Here is a 27988-nt window from a genome sequence, read left to right as displayed (position 1 = left end):
GCAAAGTTGTTCTCACATGTGGTAAAAACTTTTAATTTCAATCCTTGGTCTGCATGTACAAATATCTATAAAAAGTGAACACATTCACTCTTTGTATGTACATTTTGCAGCACGGAGTTGACTCGGGACAGACAAGAGGACAGAGAGGAAAGAGGGACGATACAAGACAGTGATATTTACCACCAACGTATCCATCATTATTCCGTCATCAAAATGTCATTCAAGTGCTCATAGGTCACTTTTACTGTACATTCCTCCTCCAGCAACAGGATGCATACATACAGGAGGCTGAATAATTTGTCAAAGCATTGCCAAACACGGTACAGTCAAACCATGCAAACGGACATCATCAAGTACTTCATTTTCATATATATATCTATTTTCTATAATCTTAAAATCTTTATGTGCAGCTTATATGACAAGGGATAAAATTAGCAACACCAACGGTGACATTTCCACTGCTGAACCTTGTGTTGTGTCAGGGAGTGTTTCACAGAGGTATCACAGAGATCTGATTTTGAACATTTGTTTCAGAACCTGCATATCTGTTAGGAATGTGGTTTAGCCACTAGTTATGCATGACAAAATGAAGAGAGGGCACCTGTTTCTCAGCTTATTTGTGTGTGTTGTACACATAACTGCTGCTGTATCACATTCTTTGGAAATAGCTGCAGAAATGAAGGAAAGAAACAAAAGTGGAAGAGGAAACAGAGTTTAACATTAAAATTAGACCAAACACCTAAAGGGACATGTCTGGGATGACTCTTAAAACCTTGTGTTAAAAGACAGGAATGCTCAAGAAATAAATTAACAAGAAACCCAATGGACATGTGCAGTATTAAAAGCTGATTTTGTAAAGGGCTGACAAGAAAACAATCATTTTTATCACCTCACCCTCTGCCAGGGTCCTCAATTTCTATGCATGCAGTGTGAGATCAAGTGGTTTCTCCAGAGAAATGGCTGTGTGTGTGTGTGTGCATGTATTTATGTGTGAGTGTAAGTGTGTGTGTGTGTGTGTGTGTGTGAAGTGTTCCGCATTCACTTGTGATTCCCCTGATAATGTAAAGTCGAGTCATCAAACAGAGGGTTCTTCACTTCCATCTCTCCAGTCTGTCAAGGAGGGAAGAAAATTGATTTTCAGTTGTAAAACAACAGAAATAATTAGTGTGTGTGTGTGTGTGTGTGTGTGTGTGTGTGTGTATAACCGTAACCCAGGTAACTTTTCACATCTGTCTGCCAATACACCAGATGTTTGGTTGTTAATGAAGAGTCCAAAGAGGTGTCGGAGCTACGTTACAAGTGCAGACTACATGCTTTCATATTTGGCAGCCTAAAACATTAGTTTAATGTAATTTAAGGTTTATTTAAAAGGGAAATAGCATATTAATGAACAAGCGTATAAAATACAAATGTAAACATACTGATGTTCAAAGATTGGTCATTAGCAGTTCTTTGATAATTTGGATTGCCCAGAAATCCGGCTAAGCGGCTTGCAAAGTACTGTGCTGTCTCTGCTATCTTTAGCTGCTCTAACACAGAGATTGCCCCATAGTGCCACAACGAAGTTTAAGCTTTTATACCGCCCCTGCACTTTTACACAGAATCAACTAATGGCGGCATCATTCTGCTCCAGTGTGTGATTATACACTGCATGGCCATATATAGTGGAGATGCTGTTACTTATACTCCTAAAAACTAAGTACTGTGGGCTTTATTTTTAGTTTTGGAAACCTGTTCTGCCACTGGTCCATTAATCTGCATAACACTGCACCTTTAACATTTGTATCATTGTATGCATTATTTTTATGTGGACATAAATAAAATGTTAATGTGTGTCTACCCACCGGTGCAAGTCCAGGGCACTCGTATACTGTGAAGTCTCCTCCCACTTCCTCTTCATCTGATGTGACTTCTGTGTCAGGGACTTTCTGTTCAGGTTTGTTACTAAAGAAGGAAAAAACACTTGAGTTAAGGAAAAGAGGTAAAAAGGTCAGAGGATGTGGTTTAAAACTTTAAGTCTGCAAGAATAGGGTAAAAAGAGGGAGTGGCAGAGAGTGTAGGAAAAAACCCCAGAAAAAACGTACTTTCCCATTGAGAGCATCTGCTGTTTCTGATGCTGGTAGTGATACATTTGAGCACTTTGGGCCAGAGTCTTATCTCCCACCTGAGGACATAACAGATGCAGGAAGTGTGGATGTTTGAAAACGGAAGCTTCAGTTCATGGAGGACAATCGCATCTTGTGGTTAATGCAGAACAAGAAGTGAGACATGCAATGGCGGTTAGGTGAAGGAAGAGCTGTGTGCTTACCGAGGTACCGTTGGTGGTGGCAGCAGGCATGCCTGTCCCTTTGAAAGCAGGGTAATCCACCTTCTGTGCCAGACGTGAGTCTTTTTGTACCCTGTGGTGGGGAATCGTGAATGTGAGTCCCCTGCAATACTGAGAGCTGTTTCATGCCTCTGACGACAAAACCGCCTTTAAAGTGAGCTCACAGCTAATCATGCATGAACAGCAAGTGGAAGTACACTTTATTTTAAGGGTCAAACAAGTGTGATAAAATGTATAAATATACACAAACACAATGTAAAACTGTCTGAGTAATCCACAAGTGAATCTAATTTATCACTGGTGCAGAGACAGACCTTTGTGTTTAAGAGTAAGATCCTCATTATTCATCCAGAAACAGTCCCTAATTTGCCATCGCCAAACCTACCAGACTCCATTTAAATAAACAGTAATTTTAACATGTATAGAGGCAGCATATTTTCACATCTAACTGGGTGAATTAATGGTTTGTTTCAACCAAACCAGAGTAGGGGATTGTTGGAGCAGTGAAGGGATCAATCAAAATGGCTTTTGTGAGTTTTATTTTGTTTCTGTTGACTTTGAATAAAGTGTGTTTTACAATAATGACATTACTTTTTTATTTGAATGGAGTCTGGTGTTTCTGGAGTCTGGTGAGTCAGGTTGTTTCTCGTTTAACAAAAAGGATAGACAAAAAAGATCTTTTTTCCATTTCTTACTTAGACACACAAACATGGGAAATTAGGATCCAGCTTGAAAAATACCAAAATTACCCTTTAACTGATTACGAAAAATAGAGACTCTCTTTTTACTAATTCACAAGCATTAATAAGTGTCCCATGTGTTTTATTATGCAATTAAATCTGACTACAATAAACTCAGTTTGCCTTTTGCATTAGGCCTACATTTCATTTGGTTAAGAGAATTTACTTAACAACGAAAAGACCAAATAAGGTCTTTCTCTTGTGTTGTTTGTGAATGCAGGTGTTCAGACTTACTTGACGAAACAGACGCTTGCCAGAATCACTGCCAAAGTGCCCAACGCCACACACACTGAGATCATAACTGTAGGTTAATACAAAATAAAAGAGAAAAAAGAAAAGGGGTACAGGGCATGTTGAGGAATAAATCATGAGTGATTGATTGGGAGTCAAATGGCAATCCTACTGAGACATTTTTTTGTATATACCTAATATAATTATATAATTATATCTGAGCTCATTTGCTCATAATGACTTGTTATTGTCACCTTGTGAAAAGGATAATAAATGCGATACACACACTGGTATGAAAATAATTAATTGTTCTGTTTGGTCAAATGGAAAACAAAAGTGATTAAGTCTTGCTAGCATCAGTAGACAGCAAACTGCTTAACAAGAATTAAGGCTGAAAAAAAAATCCCAAATTTTAATAACATGTAATTAGATTGGATTTCCATCCATCATCTGTTCTTATTGGTATCTTATACCACCAATGTGGCTTTTACTTCCTGGTGCCGTAAAGCCTTTTGGTCTGTGTCGAGGACATAAAATCATACTCACTGACAATAATTTTGTCATTTTTGGATGTTGGCACAGCTATGGGACCAACTCGGCCCACCACTCCAGTAGCCCTGGCCTCAGGGGTTGGTGTGTGTTGTGCTTCAGTGGTGGCATTCAGGGCTTCAGCTGATTGACGACTCTGGCTTTTCTGTTTGCTTTTGGAGGCATCTGTCTTGCTTTTTTTAACATCTGTCTGGGAGGTGCCGGCAGCTGAAGAGACAGTGGAGAACACAGAGACAGATATACCCCATTCCCCCCAAAATTAGCACGTGCGCGCAGGTTTTTAAAAACACGGGTAAACCCGCTAAATATAGGTGACTGGCTTCATTCCCACTGCAGATGAACACATTACTGCACCAGACAAGTCTGCCTTTCTGTCAGATTTTGTGTGTGTGTGTGGGGTGGGGTCGGGGTTTCTTGGACAATTAGAGGACATGTTGGAAGAAAATTAAAAATCATTCTTTGTATTAGAAGACCAGCCCTCAGACTTGACTTTATCCCATACATCCTTACTAAAAAGTAATATGTTTACTTTCAGGGCTCTTACCGAGAGGTTTGGATTGCTTTCCTGGTGACTTGATCTCTGACACTTGCTGTTTTTCGATGACGGAGTGAAGGTAATCAATCTCTTCATCCAGGGCAGAGTAGAATGCCACTTTGTCTAAAGAGCAGACAAGATTCCAAATATTACTGTTTCAACATACTATATCAAACTGGCTTTAACTGTCAAACAGGAAATCCAGATTCTATGTGACACATAAGGCCTCTTAATATAAACAAAGCACCTTCATTCAAACACATAACATACTAATCAGTTAGCTACCAGGGGAACTTCATATGAATCACAAGCAGTTATGAGGGCTAAACACCTACTGTCAGACCAATATTCCCATATTAGCAAATATTTAGCCTCTTCTGCAATCAACAATATATGAATCTTCAAACAAAAGACTTCTTATGTTTTTGTTCTGTAGGGGTACTTAAATATTTCACTGTGGGAAAGATGGTCTTTACATCAAACTGGGCTGTCTATGTAATCGACAAATGCAAATACTTTTGAAATTGGTGCTATATGAGCAGAGGTAACAGATAAAGAGATGTGGCATCTGTGAAGGGAGCTTTGGGTGTAGGCAAAATAGAGGGAAGTTTACCACAGTTAATTTACACAAACTGACCACATCGTTATGGTACAAAGCTGATTGAAGCTTCAGAAATTCCAGACACAGTGCAGAAAAAATGCAAACATAGCGAGGCAAAATGCCAAGAGGACAAAGCTAGAGTTGGCTTTCACTTTCACTCTCAATACTGTTTACAAACAGTTGCCAACAGCTCCTGCATAGAACCATTAAAGATTAAAAAATATCTAAATAGTTGCAGATGCACCTTTAGTTAGTTGACTAATTGACTAATTAGCTCTAAATTTCAAAATTGTTGTCCAATGTCTTTTTCAATGTCTGTAATACCTAATTTTGCAGCTGATGCACTGATAATGTCTAACTAATGTGTGTTAGAAAGAGAGCCTGCGAGCACATGCACATGGTTTGGGCACATATACATGTGTTTTTCAAGGTCTTGCCTCTGAGGTGATGGACAGGGAGTGTGCCCATGAGTGTTGTTTGTTTATGGACTGATAAAAAAAGGAAACAATACTAAACTGTTGTTAACAGCCCTTGAGGCCAGACAGTGAGCCACATTCCTGCGTTACTGCCGAGGTGTCCAGGGCGACCAGGGCCGATAGTGTGTGTGTTTGTGTGTGTGTGTGTGTGTGTGGCCGGGGGAGGAAGCACTGCAGGGGGCCAGAGCAATCAGCCATACACTGGCTTCACTGGGCTTCAGTTGCCACATTGACAATAGATCCCATAGCTTGCTGCTAATGGCAGTGATCAAAGTGCTATTTCCCTCATGAAGTTACCCTGCAATTTATCAAATATCAAATTATAAGTATTTATACTCAAAGCTGGAGAGGCGACAGGGTATGAGAAGAGAGGTTAAGAAGGAAAAAAGCACAAAAAACTAAAGGTGCTTGCATAAAAAAGCTAAATTAACAGATGACACATTTAGCATCCCTTTCTAATACATGCAGTCTGTTTGATTATTATCCATGTAGAAACCAGTGCAAAAATAAATGACCTGTGCCTATAAAACTAAAACAAAAATTATTACACACCTTTTGCAGCCACCTACATTATATTAATGATTACAGTGTCACTTTTGCTCCAGAAGGTCAGCCATCTGGCTGAGCTAATGTGTATGATATGACATGCCAGCACTTTCACTGCTTGCTTTGTTACTTTCTTACCCCCCTCCACTAATGGCCATTTAGTGCACTCCATTGGCGCTGTCTGTGGAGGCGGGATGCACCATCTGTACTTTGCAGGTGGCTGAGATCTCCAACCGTGCCCGTGTGCTCGGCAGGAGCATGTGGTGGTTACACAGGTTCAAATTTTAAAGGAGATTCTAAAAAAAGATGAACTATTTATTGGCGGTATGTCCAAAGAAGACTGTCCTGCAAATGCAGATCCCCCCAGGTTGTCAAGCAATTTATTATGACCAGTGTGTATGTTTATTATTAGGTGGCAATGGCAAGTGGCTGACGCTGGGAGCAAAGGAGGAAGTCAAGTGATGTAGTAGAAACAGCAACAAAGTCTGCATAAGAAGGTCAAACAAACACAGGACTTTGAACAAGGAGACCCCTGTTTGTGTCCCATGTGAAACCAAAAATTAACATCGAGTTATTTTGCCTATTTGATAACAAGTAACTAACAAGTAGTAAAATAAAGATGTTGTATGTAACTCTGGAGAAAGATAGGTGATTGCTGAGTCTCATTCCTTGGTCGTCAAATACAAACGCTTGGGGTTGGTAGTCAGACCAAACCACCAACCCAAAGCAGGAATGAGACTGACTCAACAATAAGCTATCTTACTCCAGAGTTATATACAACAGCTTTAAAAAAGTACATATTTTAATTTATATAACATACTAAATTTTGTCACGTACCAAACACAAGTTTACTGGGACAGTTTCACTGCGTGTTTTAAATTGCGACCATTAAGTGTGTTAATTTAGGAAATGCTCCTGTGGATCATACTGAGGCCCCCATGAATGCTGCTTTGTCTAGATTCCAATTTTTCCCAGTGGCACAAAAATATATAGATAAATAAATAAAATCTCCTGCAGCCTAAAAAAGAATTTTCTCCGTAAACCCATAGATCAACATTATAAAAGAGATGTCTGTAAAACCGTTGACAGGACACCACAAACTGTAAAGGAGGTCAATTACTACTTTTTCTATGAATTTATACTCAACTTACAGCTCACAAGTCAAATCTGGCTGTGATAGGTTGCTGGGTGGTTCGTGGACCATTTTCTAATTTATAATGAATATAAACTGATTCACGCAGGGATTTTTTTTTTTTTTTTTTGTAGAGGGGTGGATCCCCTGGACCTGATGACTGGGAGCCAGGCCAAGCCCCAAATTCTCTCAAATCCTGGGGATGCCTTTGTATACACCTGACCTGTGCAGGGCTACTGTGACTGGATTAACATAATTTATTTTTTTTATTCTGATAAATATTATTAATGATTGTTTATTAAATGGCCCCTGGCCTCCTGTCATTTTGCAAAATTGGCCCCACAGCAAAGCATGTTTTTGTATTAGAGGGTGGGAATACATGACCTATAATGTTGAATGAGTTATGGAACTTGTTGCAAACATGAACTGATTTAAAATCTGCAGAAAAATGGTTACAAATGGACGAGCAGTATTTATTTCCTCAAGTCCCTACCCAGCCCGAAGTTGATATTCACCTAGAAAAAAGGCGGTGATTGTGTGAATGTGTGTGGTTTGTCACACACTGACTAAGCACGCACACCTCTCCCTGTGTAAGGGAGTTTTGTCACCGGCTTGATAATGACCCATAACCTCTTGAGAGGCACCCAGGGAGCAGCTGGGTACAACAAACAAACACTAAACAGCTCAACAGGGATTGGAGGTCACACACATCTGTGCTGTTCTATTTTCCCACTTAAAAACCATTCACATTTCTTCCTCCCCAAACACATGCGCACACACACACACATTCTCCCTTCCTGTTGCCCCTCGTCCTTACTTAAAAACACTAAACCATAAAGATTCACAGATCTTGTCACTTTACTTCTGACTTTCTGCCTGACATTTGTATGAAAACTGCAAAATGTACTGTGATGTAATTTTATAGTATATCCAAATACGATAACACAAAAAAGAGCTTAATAGAATAGCTTATAGAATTTACCTGGGAAAACCTGTGTTAGACAGATTCAAGTTGAACATTGATTTAAAGTGGCTGATTGCAAAAAGAGAGTACTTGTCACTTGTTTTTTGACTGTAAATACGCCATGTTTTGAATTGATGTTGTCAACTTTCAAAGAAAAAAAAGAAAGACACTTGGGATAAAGTTGAAATAAATAGGTTTGACATAATGCAATGTTTTAGTTGAGCTAAGATTGAAGTTAACATGTATTTCATATAACATTATTTTTATTTATTTTATTAACACTACAAAGAAAAAAAAACACAACAAAAAGAAAACATCCCCTCTGAAGAATCTACAGCTTTCAGATGAGACTTTATTTTTTCTCTATATCGCACCAAAACTTTCTATGACAGAAATGTCATATAAATCCAGGCAGATATATCTATCAACATATCACTGATACTGTGTCAATCAAGTGATTATTTCAGTGCTACAACAATGCACTCGATTTTAAACTATCAAGCTACAAATTTGTCACGTAACCATTCTGAGTTGAAGTGAAAGTTGTGAGTGATAACAGTGTCTCCCCCTCACTGTGGGCCTGTCCCCAGTCCTGTCCACACAATATAGACCTATACTCAGAGTGTCCTGCTGCCCTCTAGTGGGAGATTTATTATGTGTAATAGAGGTAAGAGAAAGACAGATTGGGTCACTGCAGGTCTGGCTGATACTTTATTCTCAAACTCTCTTAAATCAAACTCTTGACAGAATAAACAACTAAAAAAGTTTATAGAGAAACTCATGTTTGTTTTGTTAGTGTGTCTGTTTTTAGAATGAGGGAGTGGCACAGAGTTCAAATGTATTTTTGTGTAAGGAAGCATAACTTGTAATCGTGTCAGCGAGTCACCCTCCCATCTGTTTTAAAAACTTAGTCACAGCTGACTGCAGAGCTTCTAGCAAATATGGATTTTTTTTTTTACAATGTTCTAACCTTCAGTAAATAATCCCACCTCTCTTTTGTCCATTGTTTTAAAAATGAATAAAAAATGAAAATGAAATGAGCAATGGAAACACTTCCAAGGCTGCAATAAAACAGACATATTTTCCTGCTTTCCCTTTTTTGCCAAAAATAATCCCAAAATTATTTACAAATGCACATTTTCATCTCAAAAATAAATAGGGAAGACACACCAAAAACTGCGATAGTGAAATATCAGCATTTGATCCATTTACAGATTTACAACAATGTATATCGACCTGTCTGTTTCTCCTGTTTACTTATTTAATCTTTTTTTTTTTTTTTTTTTTAAGTGGTTGATAACATTAGCAGTATGGAGACATTTTGTAGTTTTATTATATACTTTATTTTACGTTTGAATCATGGTTACCATTTGCCTGTCACACCTGTCTAAAACTTATGTAAGGTGTTTATGAGCCTCCATCTTCTTGTTTTTTGCTTAAAACAGCTTGCCATTTGTGATCGTGTTACCAAAGTAAACGGCTGCAGGATATTTGTTCATGTTGTGTGTCACTGAGCCACTCCAAATGCTGCTTGAATGTCTTGGTCCTCGTTAACTGCTCTATTATCTATTACATGATGTAAAAAAATACCAACACGCATACTCAATAAGCAGGAACAGACAGAGTCTAATATGTGTGGCTGTGAGAGAAAATGAGGAGGACAGAAAGACATAGCCTGTAAAACACACTATTTGTCTGCATCTAAAGAATACATACCATTCACCGTCTATTTGAGCAGCTCCCGAACAAAGGACATGGCTTTGAGGCATAGCGTATGTTTACCAATGGCAGAGCACACCTCCATGTCAAATATAAGCCGGTCTTACTTGCAATAAAAAGTGCTGACTGCCACACTTGTTCATGTGCACTACTGCTACCATCCTCTTTAAGATGCGTATGTGAAATATTTTATGTTTTTTAATCCATGCAGAGTTATTTCCACACATTACAAAGGCAGAAAAACAATGAATTACTGCAATTTACGGGCAGTCAAACAAGTGCAAGGCCACAGAAGGATAATAATGTCTGACAGAGAAGCACTGATATAATAAGTGAATACAAGATATGCAAGTGAGCCGTGTGATTTAGACGAGAGGAAGATAGAAGAGTACATTACAGTTAAAGATGCGGTGTTACTACAGTGACTGGGAAAGGAGAGATCGATTCATTGATTTAATTGAAAATAATTGAAAAGTCCATTATTTTCATCACTGTGAAGGTAAATGCAGTCAAAAGGCCAAAGCACATTTGTGAATATAATTGTAAATGTGAATGTCTATAATATGCAATAACTAAACCATATAAAATGTCCAAATAGACAAAAAATGTTTTGAATGACCGGGGCCACAACACCCGATTAGTCAACTGCACTAACAAGTAAGAACCAAACTACTTGGGCATAGTGTCGTGTTTGATTTTAGACAGCATGCTGGTGTTCCAGAAGTAAAAGAGGTGTGACGTGTAACACAACAGATTCAGCCTCTATTGTCACATTTCATAGACTTCTGGCAGTGCTTTCCATGCGATAACAATGGAATAGCATGGCAATAACAATAATTTATTGTCCCTTTTAAATGGTGGTTGATCCCGTTCTCATTGCCCCCCCAGCTTGCAGACATTTTCAGTTGCTGTTTTTCTTTGAGTTAGCTGCTATGTGCTTTTAAAATCTCCTACCGGTGGGTCGCACACATAACACATCAATTAAATGTCACACCTGTCCTGTTCATCCAGCTCTCCCCTTTTACAAAGCCACTGATTTGGTGCTGTTTCTACCTCTGCTGCCGGCTTAAAGGAAAGACAACTCGGTCCCCCATATTCCACAATCGTACCTTTATTTCAGAACCATGAGGCGGAATATGGGATGTTGGCATGAAGTCTATAATCACACAGTGGGACAGCATAATGCCACGGTCATTTGGTTCTGTGTAAACACACAAAGGAGGCATGAAGAAGGGACTTAGCAGCCACCCTGTAGCGCAATCTCTGTGTAAAAAGGGCTATTGACTTTGATGCTGCTTGGCAGACAGCTTGTCGCTAAAAGCAGGCACAACCTTAGTTACGTGTAATTTTAAACAGGTATGTTTTATAAAATCTCACCCTGTACTGTTGTCATAAATGAAGAAATTAGCTTTAAAGATCAGAACCATACTTTGCTGTGGAGGCATTTTAACATGGGGGTCAATGGAGATAGAGGAACTTCAGTTTCTGGCACTTCTTTGGCTTCATTTTTCAGCCCTGGAGGCTGACGCTTGGGTAGTCGGTATAAAGCAGCCTTATAACAGTGGCTATAGTAGCCTTTCTAGAGCAAGAGGAGGCAAAGCAGGAGGAGAGTGACGAGGTCCTGTGTGGTGTAAATGAAGGATGACTGCAGTATCCTGGACCATCTGCACTGCTCTTCAGTCTCACTTTTTCTAAGGACATGTAATCTTGTATAAGTACAAATTCACATGCTATTCTCGAACAGACATTAAATCGTATATTACTCTCTGACCCACACACAGTCCCAGCATATAATTATTGTAAAACATGACTTTTAAAAGGGGGCTTTCTGATATTATTGTAATTCTTCTATAAAGCATTAAAAAAGTTGAAAGTTCAACCTTCTGCAAAGCCAGTGACTCAGCTGATGTTGGAAACTGAATTGGAAGAATAGCCAACAAAGGTTTAGTTATGAGTGAATGCATCTGTGAGTGAGACAAATAAAAGAAAAAAAGAGCAAATGAAGTGACTTATACTGGGAGTGTGGGCAAATCGTGCGTCAGAATTTGAGTTTGATAATGTGTTTTTCATGCTTTAGCAAGTGCACAAATTTTAGATAATCAGTTGTTTAGTCGTAAATACACAGCCATCAAATTTGCTCTGATGTGACAGCAGAGTGACTTCAGAGGTGTAATTTGCAGTCTGTAATGCTGCCAAACGACCACAGCTCAGCTGGACTGCAGCTCTTTGCTGTGTTGTGATGCATTAAGGGATGTGCGTGGCCCCTGACAAACCAAACAAACCAAATGTGGTATATTTAGGAGAGTGAAATTATAGTAATTTCATCTGTTCATTTCAACATTTAGTGTGGGTTTTTGTGTACACGTGTGCATGCGAGTGTGAAAAGGAGGCAGTCAGTCTTCCATGCGGATTACTTTGTCCTGTGGTCTCCCGGGGGTTTATGTAACCACTGGGGAGCTTAGCTGAGGCCTACGATGTGCTGGATTCACAACACCACACACACAACAGCATACCATATGATATCGAATCCAAAGTCCAAATGCTAATAACTGATCAGGTTTAATCATCTGAATGTGCTGCATAAAATACACATCCTCTGTTCTTCTGCATGATGTGACCTTTCTCTTCAGAACATCCTCACACTCATCTCCTCCACATGTTTACTTCCCTCTCTGATGCTGCTGCCAATAATTCAAGCCAAGTTTGTATCCTCTCCTGCCGCAGACCCATCTAAATTATTAATCCTGCAGAGAACACACACGTGCCCACTGACAGACATAAATACACACAGTCACACACACACACACACGTTTGTGCAGCCAGTGCGCTCAAACATACACAAGATGTTTCAATTTCTCTCTCTCTCTCTCATTTCTACAGCGCCATCTCGAAACACGGCGTGCGTGCCAGCAGTGCGATGTTGTGCCATGGAAATCAGAAAAATAAGATTTATTTTCGCAGCTTGGCTCTCTTGTTGAATGACATTAGATTCAGAGATAGAGATGAAGGGCACGAGTGAGAGAGACGGAGAGAAAGAGAGAGAGAGAGGCATGTCGTCTAAGTGATTAAAGCCGCCAGTGCGGGGGCGGTGCATGTGTGTTGCAGACGCAGCAGGGGCAGAGGCGGATTAAAAACACAGAGGATCAGACCGCACCATAGTTGTCACAGATATGCATGGGTGAAGAGGGAAGAGCAAAGACCCCAACAAGGATGTAGGGAGAGAAGTGGGCAAGAAACTGGACTGGTGGAGATGCACAAGATACTAAAAGGGAGAGAGGAATAAAGAGATCAAACTAAGATTGATGGGAGGAGAAGGAGGGCATGTAATCAATAGTCAGCTGAGAGAAGGAGGTGGAAGAGAGATGTGGGCATACAGAGATGAACTGAGAATAAAGGGGGGAGTGACAAAGAATGAATGTGAAGAGAAGATGTTAAAAGAAGCAGAGAAATAATGGCAGTGAGTCAGTCGGGACATTCACATGCACTCCTGTTGTGACTGTCATTTAAACGATAAGCAGGTTGTCTCAGTGGACCTGAGGTTGTAAATAGTCAGTATTAATCAATCTTCAGTTTACACTTGTCAAGGCTATCTTTTCTGTGTTTTCAGCAAACACACTAGTCATAAAGTTCCATGTGTTTGTGCATGATTATTTTCCTCAATGAATTACTTTGTCTATAAAAAAGCGGTCTATCAAGTCCTTGTTTTATCCAACCAACTGTCCAAAATCGATATATATTCATTTTACAATTACATTTTTTTATTCCTTCAGATTTCCACTTGATCGTAGTAAATGCAAAATTGCACATATGTTTGTGTGAAATGTTTGTACATTTCATACCATGTTGATGGTGCCTCTTTCTCCTCACACATCGTCCCTCCTCATTCTCCACCAATGGAAAGAGGCAGGGGCCACAGTGGGTAGTGCCAGCCCTGCAGAATTCACGTCCCTCACTGGCACAGTCTAAAAGGCATCTACTGTGAGCTGTGTGAGAGAGAGGGAGAGAGAGATAACAAAAGTTTTATTAGTATCTAAACCACACTGCTGTGATGCAGATATTATGCTTTTAATGAGATAGTTAAGTCACAGTCTTTGTGTGGAAAGAAGTACTATATAAAAACCCTTTCATTAAGAGATGCTTCAACTTTTACAACCAACACTCCTTTCATTAGTGGATGTGTCAGCTCTTCAGCTCCATTCAGAGATGAGACATCTGCCCTCAAACAGAGCGTCTGCTGATGTCAGAATTACATCACAGGGTCACAGAGGTTTTTTTTTTTTAATTTTAAGCATTTGCTGTCACATCATTACAGCTTCTACATAGGCGAGGTTTGTGAGGTAGGTTAGGAATGTTTGACGAGTGCATTTTGAAGCATTTTCTGCATTTCGCAACGTGGTGAGCTCCACCTGTTTGACAATCCGAGCCAAGTCAAACCAAACTAAAGAGTGAGCTACAGCTGCCTGCCTGCAATCAGGTTAGATAATCAGTTGGCCTGATTACTGTTGGTTTGCAACAAAAACACAACACCCACCCACACACACACAGTTTGGGAGGGCAGAAGTGGGTCACGGATCCTCAGCAGGTGTGTTTGGTAGCAGAGGGCAGGTGGAGCACTGGGGCGCTATTAGAGCAGATAATGAGCCCGGCAGAGCTGCACAGCGAGCCAGCGAGCCAGTGAAAGGTGAACACCACAGTGGGTGTTGATAGTGACATAACAGGCAGGAGGTGATATAAGGTGGCAAGAGAGTGGAACACGGTATTTTTAAGGGGATAATGGGTCTCAAAGGTCAGAGATATTCACGTCTGTAAGTGACAGAATAGTGTTGTGAAAAAAGGTTTGAGTTTGGTGGTCATTTTCCCTTTCTGTTTGTTAGTTTGCTTCGTTTTTATTTTTAATTTCATTTATCCACTAGCTGGGCTATGTTTTGCATCTGGTATATGTAGGTCTAAGGGTTTGTTTTGCACTGTTTTATATATTGTTTTACGTATTGGTATGTTTTTCTGTATTCAAAACCCAATAAAAGAAAACCCTTTTTCATTTATGTGCTTATCACTACCTCTGTGATGAGGCTCTGATAAATCAGAACTTACCGAGGTGCTACAAGATACAGTAAAATGTTAATGCTGGGAAAATGCATGTTTTTCTGTTTTGCAACAGAGTGCAGGCGTTTCTCCTAATCTGATTTGTTTCAGTTGCTATATTAGAGAAGAGAATTGCACATGACAACTGACGGTGAAATCTCAATGACCTCCAAGGCAACAAGGACTTACTGAAGAGCACATGTGCAGACTGGGAGTGTTGCTGGGATGAAGAGCAGAGAGAAAAGGGGCACTGGGACTGGAGACGTGCTTTTTTTGTCTGTGTATGCGTACAAATATAGGCACGCGTACATCTATCAATATACATTTTCTAAACAATCTTTTTTTAATTCTAAAATTCACTAAATATTTACTTTGTGTTATGTGTATCTCTTAATTTTGACGTTTGCAAATTACTTTGCATTGGATGGATTGATTACATATTTATAACTGTGCAGAGTCTATGTTTATTTTCCATTTACTCTACTTCAACTGCTGCTTTGTCTGACCTGTCAATCCAGTCTATGACATAATACAAGTACCTTGGTATTGTGCTAGACCACAAACTTAAATGGGACTTCTGGACTGATTGCTTAAAAACTAAGACACAACAGAGAATGTATTTCTTAAAGAAACTGTTGTCTTTTAATGTCAATGCAAAAATTCTGCACATTTTACTCTGCTTTTATTGAAATTGTTTTGACATTCTGCATCATCTGCTGGAAATGCTACTACACAGAGAAAGACTTTTAGGAAAACAGTAACTAAAGCCAGCAAACTGTTGGGGATTAAACTGCCAAATATTGGATGTATTTACAGAGACAGCGTTATAAACAAGGCAAACAGACACTCTGATAACGTGCAATAACTACTTTGATGTGCAATAATCCAGTGCAATAACTACATCCATGTGTAATATTCTATATTCAAATGTTGGTAATCAGTTGTTTTATTTATCACACGGTAGTAACAAGAACAAATGTACATTTATATTTATACTTCAGTGTTTAGATATATTTATTTTATATTTGTACTTATGTTTACATTTTATTGATATATTCTACATTTTCCTACTTCTTTTAAGAATTTAGAATGGGAGCATCTGCAACTAAAGCCAATTTCCCGTCGGGGATCAATAAAGTATTTCTGATTCTGATTCTGATTCAAAAACAGCAAGAGGCATCCACTAGCCTCCTCATTTCACTTGCTCCCATCTTAACGACGTTATTACCTTTAAAAAAAAAAAAACAGATCAAAACTGTCCTTCATCCCGCAAGCTATAACATTTTTAAACACCCACTAAAAATAAGCAGTATGTCCAGCTGATGTGGTAAAATGTCTTACCTCTGTCATGTCTCATCAAATTTCTAGTTAAGGTGCAATATAAGTGTGTGTTACATTTACTCGTGTTCACTTTGTGAGTAATAGTTGCTGCACACTGTTGTTGGCTGTGTCCCAAACACAGCAAAACAAGATGAAAATGAGAAAATACAGGCAGATAAATACAACACCACCACAAACTTCTAAGGGTTCATAAATGATGTTTGAGAGGGATTACTTCTGTATGAGTCTACACATTTTTTAAAGAAAATCTTTCTTTCAGGTATACTATGCAAGCAATGAAAAGGGAATAAAAGTACATTATAAAAAGATTCACAAATTAATTTTTTTAATACACAATACCTTTTTGTTAAATATAGAAATCATAACATGATTGTTGATCTAAAAATTAAAAAAAAAAAAAGAAGAAATAAACTTTCCCTTAAATTAGGAGATCCGCATTACTGGAATGTATAACTAAAAACAAATACTAACGAAGATCTGAATATTTCAACAACATCAAGTGTGTGCAAATACCTTAGAAAAACAAATACTTGTACAGACATACTAACCACAGACACTCAAACACCCATTTTGACAAGTCTACCCATCATCACAACAACACCACGGGGAGATGGACACACGCGTCCACATGTTCTCATGTCATCGACTGTTCGTCCTCAGGGAGTAAGAGGTGGAGTGACGCATGTGTAATCTGAGAAGCTTTGTTGTCTGTTTATGTCAGAGACAGAGAGAGCGGGAGGATGGGGATATTTGGGCCATTGGATGATTCACTCTTACATTTATAGGTAGAAAGCAAATGTTTTACTTAGTGCCATAAATCAAATAGCCACAAAACTAACAGGCAGGTAGACAACTCCCTGAGTGTCTTTGTTGTTGTTTAAAGTCACGCTGTGTCTTTTTCTTTTCCCACAGCTTGGCAACAACTCTCTCACTTCCACTTTTAATTGCTGCCTCACCTGCTCTGCCCCGTGTCTAAATTATTCCACATCCCTGTGGGAGTGACAGGATCACGTGTCGAATCCACTCATTCCTGCTTTCATCGAACAGTGTTCACTGTATTACTCGTTTTCTCTTCTCCTCCCTTAATTGTCGTGGCTTCTATTTTTACATGCACATGGCTTTCTTTGAATTACTCTCCAGGTGTCAAACCTTTGCCTGCTCTTTCCACGTGTTCCTATTGATTTTCTTCATCCTGCATGGCTATAGAGAAAAAAAAAAGTCTCATAACAAACAGACCTGTCTAAGACATGTGCCTGTGCATGATGCAGAAATCATGGGTTCACTCACAGCCATAATATAACTGAATCTGTTTTTGTTTTTGTTTTTAATTCTGTAAGCTACTGTAGTCTCCTTCCTGGCAGCTTTCATTCTTACACCCAATTATAAATGTAAGTGCAGACTGTCCACCAGCTTTGTTATTTGAAAATAATGACAATATCTGAGATGTTTTGCATGCTCGTGAAAGAAACCAAAAAAAAAAAAAAAAGAGTCTCTCTAACTTGAATAGAGGTAGATAAAAAAAATATAGATTAGGTGCCTTATTAAATCAGTCTGCATTGATTTTAGTGCTGCAAATAATTATTAATTTAATGAAAAATTTGGTTATTACCTTCTTGTCCGGGCTTAAAATTAAAAAAAAACTGCACAATGCCCTTTACAATTTCTCAAATTGCATATTTTGCTCAACAATCAGTAAAAAAAACCTGAAGATAATTCTTCAAAAAGTTTAAAAAATGTCTGCTCTTGTTTGTCCAAATTAACAAGATAATAATCTTGTAAATTCTCATTTTTCTGAATTAACAAGATAGTTATCTTGTTTAGAGGGAAAAACTGTTTTCCTGTGAACAATTTTCCTTATAATTCTGATAAAATATTCTCATTAAATCAAAAATCATTTTCATCATCATCATTTTTGTTGTTTTTTTTAAGTGAATGCATTATGCTTCCATAAATTCTGCATTCCTGCGACTAGTGTTACACTGTCCTCACAGTTAAAGTAAGCAGTGATATGATTAAATCATCTCAGTTCTTGTCTCATTACTCCAAATCTAGCCAAAAGGTCAAGGTGCAGGACCCTGCTGGTATCTTCTGCCCCAGATCAGGTGCAGATGACTGCATTCATGTCACAGATCAAACAACCTGTTACTGTCTAAAATTCCTTGACCTTTGTTTACGGTGAGAATTTGGCAATGAAGAATAAATCTGTTGGATATGTGCCTGTGAGTTTGTCTGTGTGCATGATTTTAGTGCTGGGAACCACAGGGTAACTGTCAATGTGATACTTACAGCCGATACATCATCGCATATAAGACCTGCAACCAAAGATTATTTTCATTGCCGGTGAATCTGTTGATTGTTTTCTCCATTAATAAATTAGTTGTTAACTCTATCAAATGTCAGAAAATTGTGAAAAATGTAAATCAGTGTTTCCCAAAGCCCAAGATGACATCCTCAAATGTCCTGTTTTGTCTAAACCCTAAAATACTCAATTTAATGTTATAGAGGAGTAAAGAAACTAGAAAGAAAATATTTACACTTAAGAAGCTGGAATCAGAGAATTTTGCTTTAACCGATTAAATACAAATTATACGACTATATGTGTGTCTATGTTGTATGATGCAGCAGCTTTGAGTCCCCCCCCCAAAAAACTGCCGGGGGACAAGAAAATATATTCTAACTTATATATATATATATATATATTAAGCTAGACAAGCAGCGTGACTTTATGACTGTAGCCCTTTTACCCTGAGATCACATTTCTACCTTCGCTGTCGACTTAAAAGCGAGATGACTCTGTCCTCCCCCCTTCTGCGATCACACCTTTTTTACAGAATGACAAGGCAACATAACACTGTGATTTTCCTGACTTTAACAGGCAGTGTAAAAGGGGCTAATGTCAGATGTTTGGTTCACGCTTGGGTCCAGACTGATACATCAAAAAGCATCATTACATTACAAGCTCAACATTTCAGGACCAAACCTGCTCTTTGTTAGGGTCACTCTTTTGAAAGTGTTTTTTTTTACATAGAAGCAGGAATTAATCACACATTTATTCATTGCATTACGAAGTGCGTTCAGTTTCACATCATTTTTTTTGACAAATGAGTTGGGCTTTAATATGTTCACTTTCATTTAAAATGTCAGACAGTCAGTGATGAGAACAGCTCTAGAGTGAAACTGTCTGTAGTAACGGCAAGATACACCTACGCCTGAGAATCACAGGAGAGCATATTGAGATATTGGTGCAATAACGTGGCAATTGCAAAAGACACTATTTCAGTGGGTTGCTGAATCAGTGACTGTATTTGTCCTGACAAAAGACAATTTGCAAATCCTGGCACATATATGAATCCCTGGTGTCTAAGACAAAAAGAGAAGCATTTAGTCTCTGATTTGAAATCAATGTCCTCTGGACCCAAAAATCTGCAGTCTTTATTACAACGGAGCAAGCATCTCAGCACCTCTGGCCAGCGCTTCATCTGTTATTCATTACGCCGGAAGTTAATATGGTGGAACCTATCGCAGTCACATGAATGCAGATAATTATTCTCCTCACACCAAAGGAGCCATATATACACAAACACACACACAGACCTACTGGATGTGTGCTTCATTATAAATGTGTGAGGCATGGCAACGGGAGAAAGAGAGGGTGAGGAAAAATAAAGCAAGTGTGAAAATCAGCGAAGAGCGGCGGTCCAAAAAACGGCATTCATTACAAACATTCGGAAGAACACCTTTTTGTTTTATATTTGCATTGAGATAATATGCGTTTGGTACACCTGCAGATTGAATCATAATCTTTTTAATTCATCAAACTCAGTTGCATAATGTCACTTTCTCTGTGGAAGGTGCTCATCACATGATAATCATATAAAGAAGCAGCTTAAATCAATTTACCAGCTCAACAAAGGAGGTACAGAGGTGAATGTCAAGTCGCCATAGGAGGGTGTCCTTGCACCACTATGCCTCCCACACAGTGCTGTTGTTAATTAGAGCTCAATCAAAGAGACGGAGTAGGAGAAATTAAAAAAAAAAAACAAGAGACAGGCAGCAGAGATGTAGATTGAACAGACTCGTTCCTGTGGTACAGCAGGTCGTTCAGTATCAGTGAAGACAGCAGAGGTGTGAAACATATTATGCAACTCGGGGACTCAAAAAAGTAGACCTTGGAACGAGTGAGAAATGACTTTCCTAACCATCTGCTGCTGCTGTTGCCAGGCTGTGTGCTCAGCAGCAGCTCTGCCAGAGTGAACCGAGAGGCGAACAGAGGCATTCTCACACAGCCTGGTAAACACCTACACGCACACACAAGAGCACAAATGAGCGCACACTTTAATGCCGCTGTTAACTTGTGCTCCTTCAAGCTGTTCTACAGATACAATACAACAAATGTCACCCAATCTGTAACTGTGTAAGTGAGAGAGATTTGGAGAAGAAGTAGGAAATGGGAAGGCCAGCGGGGTCTTTCACTCCCATTGTGTGAGTTTCCTGACCCTCCGATAAAAGACAGGAAGTAAGCTAAACACTCCAAATCAAGTGGAAACATTTAAGAGCTCTGCTTGAGACTCTTCACTTGATATGTAACCACACTGTTTATTTCCACATGGATAACGTGCCTGTGCATTTGCTCGTGTCTTCGTGAGTGGCTTTTTGGGTAACCATGCTGCTATGGTCCTGTGTATTCATCATGCCTCATTCCCAAATGACAAAAACAAACAAATGCCAAGAAGCCTGTTTCTACAGCTTTGTTTTCATTGGCACTGTCTAAAACTGCATTGCATTTTAAACTGGGCGGATGGAGGTTGTCAGCCGGTACATCAGCCTCAGGCTGCAGTCTTGACCTGTATTTGCTTTTCAGGCAGGTGAGAGAGGAAACTCCACTTTCACAAAGATAAGTTGTTGCAAAAGGCAAAATACGTTGGATTTATGTTGAGGTATATTTTCAGACATATTTTAATTTTTGAAAAGAAAAAAATGATCAAACAATAATTTGGCAGTCCCCTGCAGCAACTGAGACTCCCTTGGAGTCCAGGAAACCCTGTTAAAGACCCAGGATTAAATGGATTCGGCAAGGAATTAGCAAACACAAAATATTCTATGTTGTTATATTATCTAGACAAAAGGCTTTCAACTGAATTTCCATTAAAATGTTCAAATCATGTTACATATTGATTTGTGACGTAAATTCACATAACACAGTGATACTGGATTTTATCCATATTGCCCACTACTTGTGTAAAATTGGCAATATCCACTGCAAATGAATTAAATAAGACACACAACAACAACAAAACTTTTAAGATCAGCTACATTAAAAGAAAACAGTATCAAGGAGTGTGAGTAGTTTCCTACAGATTTAACTGAATGACCATAGAATAAGAATAAACACAATGAAATAAGAACTCTGGATGTAGAAAGAAAAGATGTTTTGTTTGCTTAGCGACTTGAACAGATTTGCAGATTTGCATATAATAACAAATATTTTGCACATCTTAAGTTCCATGTTCCTTTGCTTTTTGTAGCCAGAGCATTGAAAACCGCCCCCCCAAGCAGAAAGTTGCTCAATCACCCCTGAGTAGAAAAGCAGAGTGGAAAAGCCACATCATCTTAGACAGCCTCAGTTCACAGCGGTGTCCGAAAGCCCTGAGTCAAAATTAGATGACTAAATGCGTGCAAACTGTCTACCCTATCAGTATCTACTATATACGTGAAGCGTAGGTGTTCCCACCACATACGCCTATGTGTAACATTTTTCGCAATGCTGGCAGGAAATACAGTGGTGGTTACGTAAGACGAGACATAAAGGTGAAAAGGAAGTGGTCTGAAAAAAAGATAAAAAGAGAGGTAAAGAGATTTTCATCCTCAGTTGAATTCAGGTTTGTAAAAGGTGAAACGAGTCTTTGTTTTTCGCCTCTCGTGATGCAGTCCTGTCTTTCCTATCTTATCTCTCCCTGCATCTGTCATTTCTGTTGCAGGAATTCCTGTCAGACAATGACAAGTCTAACCCATTACATGGGAGATAATAACTGCCTCATTATCGCTTGAGTGGAGCAGAGCAGCACACCCGCAGCAAACACAACAAAGGCAGCAAGTATGTGGACAAATAAAAGCTTCCTGATTTTTTTTTTTTTTTTTATGGTCATCATGTTTGTTAGCCCCTGGCTGGTCCAGTGGTTAAAACAGTCTGCTATTGCAGAAGCAGGCTGAGGCTTTCTAGCATTCACCATCTTCAAAAGTGTATGAAGGGAAATAAATCAAAGCCCTAGAAACTCCAGCAACACTTGTGGTATTTAGAACAACTTAATCTTAATTATGATCTGGACTGGTTATTACGAGCATGCGCCCCACCTGATCCTTTGTTTACACCTGCTGTCACAGAGGTGTCGTACAGAGAGCACAGATTTCATTGTAATACTGCAACTCCAATGAGTAGAAACCCTTTTTTTCACTTAAAGTGGAACTGAAATTTTTGTTGTTCATTTCTAGTGCATTAGTTTTACTATAATGCTGTAATAAGCAGAATTATGACCGATTTTTATTTGTTGTGACTGGAAATATTGAAGTTGAGCTAGAACACTTCTTTGAAATGAAATTGTGATTATATTACTCATTTAAAATTGTTCTGGACACGTATTACAATGCTACACTAAGTGGATTTGAGAACAACTTTCAAAATACATTTTAGTTTGTTTACTTAATTATTTTGTTGAAAAAACAAATGCTGCACTAAGTGGAATGATAATAGGAGACATGTTAAAATGTTTTGTTCGTTTACTATTTTGTAAAAAATTAAATTAAAAAACCCTTAAGAAACTGTTGAGATGCAGACATTTTTCGAGCTATTAAACTGATAAGCATATACACTGGACTGATTTTAATAACTTTAAAGTTTTTAAAGTTTGCATTGTGCAGCAAATATTGGATTGGGAATCAGCATCGGCAGATACTCAATATCAAATAACTCGGATCAGCAGCAGAAAACCTTGATTGGGACATTCCTATGAGCTATAGTGACATTTAAAGGAATTTTGTTGAGCAAACGCTTCATAATAATTGAAACTTGAAACAATTTTTGTCAAGGGCGTAGATTTCATTTTAACAGTGTGTATGGGGAACACATATGTAATGGGGAGGTTTGGGGTCCTCTGATAGAAATGTCTCTATGTGTCCCTCCTTCCCAAAATCTACACCCAAGCATTTTTAAATGTTAGTATATGTTAAAAGTCTCCCTTTTGTAAACAAATTAAATAAATAGGATAGTGTACATCGGATGAGACTAACAGGCAGGGGGGGAAGGAAAGGAAATGTGCACGTACAGGTGAAATTCTTTGCGCAATTACATATTTTCCCTCCTAATCCGCAAATACGCAAATATACATGGCATGATAAACATCAATTTCCATACCACAGTACACCACTGTAACCATAACTGGATGGACAAATTTGTTTTTGCTCACAAATGTCTTGAAATTTGGTTTTAACAGCAATTGTGTTTTTCAGCCAGTGTCTATCAAAAGCACTCACTGTGGTATCTAAAACAGACAGATTTCTAGGTAAAAGCGCCACAGAAGAAATGTCAGCACTGATATTATTGGTGCTTCTATTTAAACGACGCGCTGCTGTTCTCAGTAAGGATGTGGCTGCACGCAAATGCAAACCTGTGCATGCAAACCTGCTGACATAGTAAACTGGCTCTTTTCTGATTTGTCAATTTCAATCACATGATTGGGTTAATAACAGACGCCACTGTTGGTACAACAATTAAGGTTAAGGGTAGTTTTAAAACTATAGTGTGTTTCATTCCAGCTAAACTCTGCTGACTCCGGCTTGATCTGATGTCTGCAGGCACTGTGAGTTGATTAATTGTGGCCCTCTCATTTCCTGAAGAGGTCTGGTAGCCAACGTAACGCTCTCAAATGAAGAAGCCGAAGGTCGGGCAGAGAATGAAAAAAGAAAGAAAGGAAGAGAGAGTGGTGAAGAGTGGTTTAAAGAAGCCACCACAGCAAAGCCCTGCCTGACCACTTACTCTTCAGACCTCCAATTGAGACAAGAACCACAATGGGGTAGATCAATAACATATTTCCTGGCTGTTACGTGATTTCAGTATGATGGTTACAACCGTACAACTGGGTGGTAATTTTCCCTTTCAGTCAGTGATAAATGCTGGTGATGTCAAATCCCCTCAAGGACCACAGAAGCTGCAAAACACATCCATTTGAAACCATAGGGAGCACTTGTTGGCTTTAAACTGCATTTTCTAAATTACTTCCTGGAAAGACTGAGTTCACATATCAAACAATGGTTAAAAAGATAACAGAAATTCAGTTTTTTCCCATCAAAACCTTGCATGACAGAACAGGACGGTGTAATTCCACTTTTGACCACTGTGTAAAATTGGCTTAAAAGCCTGGCGCTGCTCCTGGGGGCTTGGGCGGATTCTGTGAACAAGGACCTGCTCCCTATTTACATATAAACAATTCATTCAAGGTGACGAAAACATGACTGTTGTTATTTTCCAGTGAACATACACTAAAGAAAACAATCTTACTATATTATTTTTTCCATTTTTGCCAATATATTTTCCTACATCCTTCACACTGGGCCTTTACTTGCATACAAACATACGTAATACACACTTAATCTCCAGCCATATAAGGATACTAATCATTACGTATGAACCCTGTCATCATCTCAGTGGTCTTTATGTCCCCTGGCAATGTGTGTGTCTGTTTTTCCCCTTGACTTTTCATTACTTTCAATCCCCACTACAACACAGATGACTAATTTTGCTGCAAGGCAAAAGGAGGTGATTGAAAAACACTGTGGCCAGCAGCTGTGTGTGGGACACACTGAAGATATTAATCGTTAAAGATTAATCCCGGTGAAGGAAAAGGCTGCAGGCAGTGGCTCTCTGAATAATCATCACAGCAGCTCTACGTGGGTTTGGTGAATGACAAACGTGGCATTTAAACGTGGCAGCAAAACAATGATTAGGCTAAATTAGAACACTGAGAAGTGAAGATGATGTTTCTTCAGGGAAATGCTAAAATTAGAGCAGCAAGGACACTCGAATAGATCAGTGAAAAAGTGACTTTTCTGCTGCTAACTCGACACGCCCCAGCAAGCCTGAATTATACAACAAATTCATGTTAAGGTAATTAATTCTGTATCTTGGCCAGCAAACTAGACATCATTTATGCAATCGACCGGGTTTATGGAGATTTTGGATAACTTCCATCCCAAGTACCAAATGTTCTGTGAAAGCTGGGCATATTTACACATGATGATGTGTTGACGTTTGTTGAATCAACCACCTGATTACCATGCACTTCAGGCTGTTGTCACACTCCAGCAAAATCACCCTGAAACCTGACTCGCTGTTATACTGAATGTGCTTTTGGAGGTTCTGCAGATGCCTCCAGTATATTCAACAATCTTTAATAAAGTCCATCTTTAAAAGTGATCCCCAATAAAGTTCCTATGAAGCATTATGCATTGTCCTGTTTCTTCACATAGGAGCCAAAAAAGTTATTTTACCTTGCATTATTTCGACACAACATACGCAAGCACTAGCCTACATACTGACACATTGTCACACATTGTTAGCAGCAAGCTGCGTTCAAACATAACAGGTGCTGAAAACACATTACGCCAGAAAGATCCGACGACTGCCGATGAAAACAAACATATCATTCTTTTCTAAAACAAGAGATGCACTGGAAACAACAATGTATCAACAGCTTTGTCTGCGTCAGTCTTGTTTAAAATATTTTTTTTCTGACACAGGAAAACTTCCCTACGTCACCAAAACCATCTTTTTTCCCCACACTTGTTGGCACTTGAGAAAGGAAATTTGCAAAGGCCGAATTTTGATGAAAAAGTGGGAAACTGCCAGGCTTAGAAATTTACCCCACAAAGGAAAAACAACACTGCGTCACACTCCCTCTGTCCTCTTTTTTTGTCGTGTTCAAGCAAAATGAAGCCACACATCCTTTTGATATCATGCACATACTACAAGGATCACTGCATAGATGGATTTATGCTTTGGTGGGAACAAATACATAAAAATCTATCATCATCATCAAGTTCACACAAGTCTGAGTGCAGGTCAAGGCTGTATATGTTCAGTATGAGTACAGTGTGTGTCGCTCTCTCAGTTAAAGGCTTAAGATTACATGTGAGTCCAGCTGTTGGTGCTCCCACAGGGTTTCTGTGTTAAAAGCTCAGAAGCAGATTATCTCCCCTGCACACATCAACAGTAACCATCAGTGCCCATTATATATACACACAAATACACACACACACACACACACACACACACACACACGAACAAACATAAAACTGCACTCAAATGTGAATGTTCCCAATATTTAAAACAGTACTCGAGCCAGTTTCCAGATTAAACAGTTAGTCATGTAAGAAAATATTAACTAATTGATTCCCATTTCTATACAGTTTGTTTGGATACAGATTATATATATTGATTGTTCTTTTGTTGTTTTTTATTTGTTTTTTTTAATTATTTTACTTTGCAGTTTGCCTGTTGTTTCTTTTCTATGCACTTTTAATTGTTTGCTTATATTTTTTTATAAGTTGTTTCCTGTAATCTGTAAAGCACTTTGCTTTGGGGTATAAAATGTGCTATGTAAATAAATTTGCGTTGCCTTGCCAAAATATAAATAGTTACAGTTTAAATATACACAAAAAGTTGCTTGCTTTTTCCCCTTTCCAAACACTGAGTAGCAAACAATTTGGATTTTGGGGGCTGCTGCTCAGATAAAGTTAGCAGTATTGTTTTTAAAATTAAATTCAGTAACTTCACTGTGATAGCCATTATTTCTGAGCTATTTCACAAAGGTGAATCAACCAATAAAAGCAATACTAAATCAATTAATAAACAAAAAAATAAAACGGGTCTATATAACAATAAAAGTATATTCTTGAGGGTATTTCCACATGGATCTCCTATTAAATTGCTTTTTCACATTTGGGCTAGATTAGTGCAACATTAAGGCAATAAAAATTAGTGAGCATACAAGGAAATACATTAAGTAACAAGGAAGGGAATTTTGTTGTTTTTTTTTCACCATTGTTCTTTCATTTCTCTCTCACCCAGAGGTACAAATACTTGTCTAACCTGTCCAAAACATCCAAATAAACTCATGGGATATCCCAAACTAGCAAGCTACTTCACGAACAACAAAACCAACAGCGTAAACGACAATAAAAACTAAGTTAAAGCACACGTGTTTCATTAAAACACTGCAACTCTTCAGATTAAAAGCCTCTGAATTACTGTTTGTTAAAGATGCCTCGGTAACGGTTATTGACAAACAAAATGAACTTAATCCACAATTTGTGTCTAGTGCTGTCTCTGCGTTTGTTTGTGGTGTTGTGTGTTCACCTGGAAGGCTGGCACCGACGGGGACGACACAGAGAAGGACCGCGGCGACTAGGAGCAGCGAGGCCCGGCGCAAGCGTCCGTTCCCCGGGCTGGAGAGCAGCAGCATCCTTGGGGTCTTCTCGGGGACGGAGAACCGTAGACGAGGACGGGGTTTGTTGTCATTCCCCCATGACTTCTGTTTTGTGTTGATTTTGCTTTTTTTTTGATGGGAGAGAGCTTCGGCGGAGAGTACACACAGAGATAAGCCGAGCAGGTGGATCCGGGACGCGGTCTGTGACACACTGCGTACTGTAATCCGCGGCGGTGCTAAAGATAGCGGAGCTTCAGGCGGGGAAGGAG

At 38.9% G+C, this 27988-nt stretch overlaps 1 protein-coding gene across 1 annotated transcript; it reads right to left on the bottom strand.

Annotated features, from left to right (window-relative positions):
• Positions 1-12: 12 nt before the first annotated feature.
• On the bottom strand, positions 13-27974 carry npdc1a (neural proliferation, differentiation and control, 1a). The gene is made up of 9 exons (XM_042509366.1): positions 27650-27974; positions 13659-13802; positions 4391-4504; positions 3844-4053; positions 3301-3367; positions 2309-2399; positions 2085-2164; positions 1845-1944; positions 13-1110 (listed from the first exon to the last, which is right to left on the bottom strand). The coding sequence occupies exons 1-9, from the start codon at positions 27753-27755 to the stop codon at positions 1039-1041; spliced, it is 984 nt and encodes a 327-aa protein (XP_042365300.1). The 5' UTR covers positions 27756-27974; the 3' UTR covers positions 13-1038.
• Positions 27975-27988: the final 14 nt, after the last annotated feature.

This window comes from Plectropomus leopardus, chromosome 20 (genome assembly GCF_008729295.1).
Source record: "Plectropomus leopardus isolate mb chromosome 20, YSFRI_Pleo_2.0, whole genome shotgun sequence".
NCBI classification, from domain to species: Eukaryota; Metazoa; Chordata; class Actinopteri; order Perciformes; family Serranidae; genus Plectropomus; species Plectropomus leopardus.
This window is presented reverse-complemented; position numbering and strand designations above follow the sequence as displayed.

Bases quoted from the DNA above. Each gene is read 5' to 3' on its own strand.
- npdc1a (XM_042509366.1), bottom strand. From the start codon at position 27,755: ATGCTGCTGCTCTCCAGCCCGGGGAACGGACGCTTGCGCCGGGCCTCG. The intron at 4,505-13,658 runs GTATGAAATGTA...TCTGCTCTTTAG, and splicing joins AAAGAGGCACCATCAACATG to ACAAAGTGGCATTCTACTCT. The intron at 4,054-4,390 runs GTAAGAGCCCTG...CTGTCTCTTCAG, and splicing joins AAAGCAATCCAAACCTCTCG to CTGCCGGCACCTCCCAGACA.